The following is a 6,218-nucleotide window of genomic DNA, read 5'->3' as shown; positions in this document are numbered from 1 at the left end:
GCCTCCCCAGTGGAAGTGATGTGCATTGGCGTCACACCCGATGATGAGATCAACATTTCTGCTCATATCCTCCATTAAGCGGCGTACTTCCGTACCGGTCGGGTCAGAAGCCTCGTAGGGGAGATATACGGCAGAGACTACGAGGGGTTTCGAGCTACCCCTATCTAGCCTGACTGTCGTCATATTACCATTGCTGGACACTAAATCCACGGATCCCATTCCATTTAGATATTCGGATTTTCTAACCGATGCTGCTTTAATTTAGCATTAGCGAACATGTTTAAGACCCTATCGGTTGTGTGTGCAATTTGAAGTTTCGTTTTCCAGAGGATGAAAACCCTTGTTTTGAAATTTGCTCGATTTAAGAATTTCCAAGAAGTTTATATTAATAGAAATTGTTTTCAATTTTCCCTTTATAAATTAGAAAAGTTTTGCTACGACTTGTTGAGTATGGGAACACGCATACAAGGATACCGATCGATTTAAAATGGAGGGTATAGAAACTTCCACAATATCAATAAAAAGCTTCGTTTTTATTTGTTCTATAAAAATGTTTTATTTCACCACTTTTTATGGGGACACCCTGTTCTATTGAATTTTTAAATTTTAGAATAGAGCTATTATATTACAGGTTGTTCCAGAAACTGCAAGAGTATGTACATTTTAATTACGATTATAATTTTTATAATATCGAAAAAATAATAAAAATGTTTACATCTTGCAGTTCTGGAATAGACATATTTGTTCTTCATTTCTAATTTCCAATAAGGACATGTCGAAATAAATTCTATGGAAAATTAATCATGTTTGTTTTAAGTGCGACTATCATACCTGGATCACACACGTTAATTTGTTTAGCAAAACGTTTTGTTTATTTTTAGCATCTGTTTAGTCAATTTTGGAAATAATATTTATCGTTTTATTACTTTCTTGTTCAACGAAATGTGATTAGTGCCATGTGTGTGCGTGTAGCCAATAAAAAATAATCAACATGTTATTTCCAATTTCACCTTTTGCTTGCAATTTTTTTACCTGACCTCGTAATTTTGACTGAATTTTTGAATTTTGACGTGTTGACTACCTCACCGCAGAGACAACTACCCAACTATGCAACACTGCTGCCGGCTAGTACGAAATACATAAACTCTGTCAACGGTTGAGATAAATGTCATTCGCTTACTAATTGTCATTCAGCGTGCTTGTGTTTGACAGCGGCTGAGGCGGCATTTGTATAGTTTATTTAATCATTTTTTCTTCATAAAGTTTACAAAACTAGTTAAAAAAATTTAAAGAATTGGTGAAATAATACATTTTTAAAATATATACTTGCTTTTGGAGTGTAACGGACAAAAGACTCGGGAAGAATGTATAATAATGTTATACTTTCGTTGGCCATGAGCTTATTACCAGTGCTGGCCATTGGTTTTGTGGCCATTTTAGTAATTTATAAAATTTATATTAAAATACGGTAAGTTGTAGAGCGGTTTAAAAACCTCGAGAAGAAGAAAGACAAGTATTTCAAATGACATTGCAAAAGAACGCGCCTTTTTTGTCTGTTTGTCTCGAAATCACATTGTACTTTACTCTTTCTTCTTCATTGATAGATATTTTTTGTGTGTTAGCATTTGCTCATCATCGTTTGTTATGTGTGTTGTTTCTCTATTTTTAGTTCACGCTTCAGTATCACCGTCAATTGTTGGTTCTGCAATCAAAATACCAAAGTACCCTATTTGGAATCGAATAGCTGGGTATGTCCATCGTGTGAACAATATAATGGCTTCGACAAGGATGGTGACTATAATCGTGAAATCTATGAACAATTGGATTGCAGTGGCATCTCAGAGAAGAGATTTAATGTTAGCCAACCATCATCATCGGGGTCATCTGGGTTTCCCCAAAAGCCGGCAACAAATGGTTTCTGTGATATTTGCAATGAGGCCCAGCGTTTGAAGGTGGAAAAATTGGCACAATTTGAACCCAAGAATGAATCTCACTTTGATGAGGAATTAAAAGTTTATCAGTAAGTATCCTAAATTTTGTATTATCACATTTTTGAAAAAAAAAAACATCTGTTTACTTAAGTAATGTCTTCCGTATGTGTGTGTGTCTACCTGTGTACTACAGTTACCTGCAGGTTTTCTGTTGTCATATCATGATATGGTACAGCTGTTCCCATTGGCTAAGATGTGTTAAAAAGCCAACAAAAGGATTAGTGTAACGAAAACAAAGAGGTGTTGTAAAGATGCCCAAAAGGATCAGAAGAGAAACAAAAGAATAAATGTGAATAGAAACAGATGTTCAAAAGACAAAATTTCAGAGTGGAAATTTTTGAACTAGTGAATAGCAGCTAAAAAGGGCCTATGGAATCCACAAATGGTCTTACCGAATATGTATAAGATATGGACAATATTGTTGAGAGCTAATATATTTACAAAAGGATATATAAACCCAACGGAACTCCAATCAGTAGATTATCATTAGGTCAAAGGGGCAAAAAAGGGATATGAAGAAAGCGTTATGGATGGTTGAATATTTTCTATCAACTATTGCTTTGGTCTGATAATATTTTGAGTTGATGATGCCTTTGATTAACTTGGTTTCGAAAGGGTAATGCATATAATATTTTCAATTTTTAAATATCATTCAAAATATATTTTAAAATTTTTAGCAAAAATACATAGCAATGTCCAAAATGAATTTATTCTATTCATCACATTTGAAAAGGAAGGTCAAAATAAAATATCCAAAGGCTAAATGGGGTTGAATGAAACCTCATATAATACAGAGTTCTTCAAGGTATTCAGATAGGATCACAAAGTTCTTTAAAGTATTCAGCATCAAAAAAGCCTTTCTTCAATTAAGTTTCTGAGCATCCAGCAAAATATTCTTTGTTCTCATGGCAGGGGGATCTACGATGCAAAACCTTTAATGTCTCTTTGGTCAACGATTGTCACCTCATCGAATTTGTAAGTACAGTAGTAGGACTGCTACTAGATGACAATGTAGACAATTTCTCTGGGCATCACATATGTGTGATCATTGTCATTATCATATAGTCAGGTCCAGTATTTTGAATGTCTGACAAGCTACGAACAGCTACGAACGTGTTCTACCAACGATTTTCATGGTGAAGGGTACAACTAATTAAAATGGGTCTAAATATAGTCTGACTTTTTAGTCGTCACTTATTTATTTGTCTTCTCCACACTATAAGGGAGGTGTAAATTCAATTCTAATTAAAAATAAATAAATAAAAATAATCAAACATATCCATTCAATAAACCTGTTTAGAAATCAATCGAGAATTTTAATTAAAGAATGATAAGATACTCTTTATAATTGGCAGATTGCACGGGAGTTGTTATAGTACTACTAGAACAATTTTCTGAGTACAATAGGTTATTGTTGCATCCAATCGACTTTCAGTGTGGTGTAACGAAATCTTTTTTACTCGAATAAAATTCTTTGGCCCCAAAAAATTCTAATATTTACAAAAATTTCTATTACAAAAAATATACTAAATTTTATTTTTCTTTCTCCTTTTCTTTTTTGTTATTGCAGAGCCGAATTGGAAAAACAATATGGCCTATGTTCGACCTGTGACCGCCATTTGAATAAAGTCTTACGCGAAAAGAAAAAAATGGTATTGGGTTCGAAATTTTTGGATTTTATTATTAAAGGAGCCGAAAATATGAAGAAACCACATCTAACCAAAATTGAACATGCCATACAACAGACACGAAAGCAAAAATTACGCACCTGTATTATTGTATTGACATTTTTGAATATTTGTTGTCTTTTTAGTTCGTTACACAGTAGCGGCAGCAGCACTACATTGAAAAGAGAACATGTTACAAATATTTTGGGTGAATCATTGGGAAAACCGATATTTTTAGTGGCCTCTCACATTATTGCCCTTACAAAAGTTTTGGCCTCATATTGGGATGTTGTAAAACAATTCAATATTATTGTTAAAATTTCATTATTTTCCAAAACCATATTTATGATGTTAATGTATTCGATGGGTCTGAAAGTAAATAATTTAAATTTCTCAACATTATTTGTGGGTGCTTATCCATTTGCTTTGTTGGCTCTTTGTTTTGTGCATAATATTGTAGATAGTTTTCGTTTGACCAGATATACTGTGCTGCTGGTTATATGGAGCATTTTTGCTGGTGGCTTAGTTGATCAGGGATTGTCATTGTCACCACAATTTTTAATGGTAAGTTAATTGGGGAAGTAAATTAAAGCAACAAATTTTAATTAAATTGTTTTTCTCTTTTAGTTTCTGGCATCTACAATAACCTTTATTATGGCTTTGAGCACAAAACCGGAACCCTCACCCAAGCTACACGACAATACGGCCAATAGTTTCCATAAGATTTATTCTGAAGATTATTTAAGCGATGATGAAACGATGAGCATGCTGAGCCAACAATTAAATGGTAGCTGTGTATCGATGCGCAGTGTAAAATCAAATAAATCATCACCAATTCGTCCAAATACCAGCACCTCACCGCGTTTGGCCAAATCGCCATTAACCTCATCGGCATTTTCCCTAAATCAATTACCAAGGAGACAAATTTCACCAAATTCCAGTTTTAGAAGCTATGCTGGAGAAGATCAAACGTTGAGGCCGGTGTTTGCCACACCTATGCCAATGCCACCAACGCGTCAAGGCCTATTTGCCTCAGATTTGCAATTGAATAACAGACCAACACATCATGGTTCCACATTTGGTTTAAATACTTCAATGACAGCTGCTAATGTATTTAATAATTCATTTGCGGAAGGCAGGGAACAGCAACACTCCCGTTTAATCAATCAAACTCAGGACAACGATGCATCATTCTTTACGGCTGGAAATACGACCACAGTGTTTAATGGAGACAATACCTTTGCCCAGCAGCAGCAGCCTATACAACAACAACGTATTACCTCGGGTATTTTTTCACCATTTTCAGCCTCAACCAGTGCGGTGTATCAACAAACTAATCAAAATACAACTACAAGACCAAACAGGCTGCTCTCCCCCACCCGTTTTAGTACCACCAATTTAGCCCATAACAACTCAACCACTTCCTCATGGCTTGCGGGTGGTTATTTCAATCAACGACAATCAATGTCGGAAATTCCAAGGAATGGTTTACTACTACAAACAGCCGTTGCCAGCCCCCTGACACCCATGGATGAAGGTCTATCGCGAGCATCGTCACATTCTTCGGGATTTGAATCACAACATGGTGGTGCAGGAAATCCAATGTCAAGAGAAAATTCTATATGTCCAGATATGAATGACTATCATCAGAGAACACTAACAATGGACAACCTAAATGGTTTCCAACCCATAGAGTCACCTAGTCTGGGTGCGTTCTCACCAAGACCCTCGGTGCTATCAAATCCATCACTCAACAATACCAACGCCGCCTCACACATGAACAGTGAAATTTGGCGACAATCTGCATTTAGCCGAAGGCCCATCAACTCGGCCACTTCGGTGTTTTCATCCCGCACAAATACAGACTCTTTTAATCTGCGTAAAATCAACGAAGAACTGCCGCCCATTAATAGAGGAGAATTATTCCAACAATGGAAGGAGGGTCAAACAATATCATAACACCAACAAACCCACACAATTGAAAATACTCAAAAGGCTCAAACTACCTACCTCCCTCTCAAAAGTGTTCTAAACAAAACGCAAAACCACTGCGCTTAAATTTTTAATATTTTTTTCTTGGTTTGTAAGGTTTGTACAGCAAAGTTTTTATTATTATTTTAATTTTATTTGACTAAGAAATTATAGGAAAAATTGTATTCTCTTTTAGTCAGTCAAACAAACACACACACACGCAAACTTATTGTTTTTAAATTTTCTTTTTATTTTAGTGAAACTGAACTTTATTTTATTTTTTGCTTTAGTTGAATATTTTTTTATTTACTTATTTGTTAATGTTATTATTAATATTATTATTGATGAAACTAAAATAGGACTTCTTAGGAAATTAGATAATACAATAAAACTATGTAATAATAATAATGAAACTAAAATAACACTCACTGCCGTTGTTCAAAAGACTAATTATTATTACTTTATGAAAAACAAAAACAGATTATTATATATAAACAAAAAAAGAAAAAACATAAAGAAACAGGAACAATTAAAAACTATTCGTTAAGTATTAGTTGTATTTTTTGCATTAATAAAAAACCACTGGAAA

The 6,218-nt window shown here is 34.4% G+C and overlaps 1 protein-coding gene across 1 annotated transcript; it reads left to right on the top strand.

Annotated features, from left to right (window-relative positions):
* The first annotated feature begins 1,352 nt into the window (after window positions 1-1,352).
* LOC133329321 (uncharacterized) lies at window positions 1,353-5,617 on the top strand. Its single transcript, XM_061537809.1, has 4 exons — window positions 1,353-1,468; window positions 1,670-2,020; window positions 3,562-4,222; window positions 4,286-5,617. The coding sequence occupies exons 1-4, from the start codon at window positions 1,365-1,367 to the stop codon at window positions 5,615-5,617; spliced, it is 2,448 nt and encodes an 815-aa protein (XP_061393793.1). The 5' UTR covers window positions 1,353-1,364.
* The last annotated feature ends 601 nt before the right edge of the window (window positions 5,618-6,218 follow it).

The sequence above is a fragment of the Musca vetustissima genome, unplaced genomic scaffold (genome assembly GCF_032173495.1).
Source record: "Musca vetustissima isolate MV318-11 ecotype Yass unplaced genomic scaffold, APGP_CSIRO_Mvet_v1 utg12127, whole genome shotgun sequence".
Classification (NCBI taxonomy): domain Eukaryota; kingdom Metazoa; phylum Arthropoda; class Insecta; order Diptera; family Muscidae; genus Musca; species Musca vetustissima.
This window is presented reverse-complemented; position numbering and strand designations above follow the sequence as displayed.

Bases quoted from the DNA above. Each gene is read 5' to 3' on its own strand.
- LOC133329321 (XM_061537809.1), top strand. From the start codon at position 1,365: ATGTATAATAATGTTATACTTTCGTTGGCCATGAGCTTATTACCAGTG. The intron at 1,469-1,669 runs GTAAGTTGTAGA...CTCTATTTTTAG, and splicing joins AAAATTTATATTAAAATACG to TTCACGCTTCAGTATCACCG. The intron at 4,223-4,285 runs GTAAGTTAATTG...TTTCTCTTTTAG, and splicing joins TGTCACCACAATTTTTAATG to TTTCTGGCATCTACAATAAC.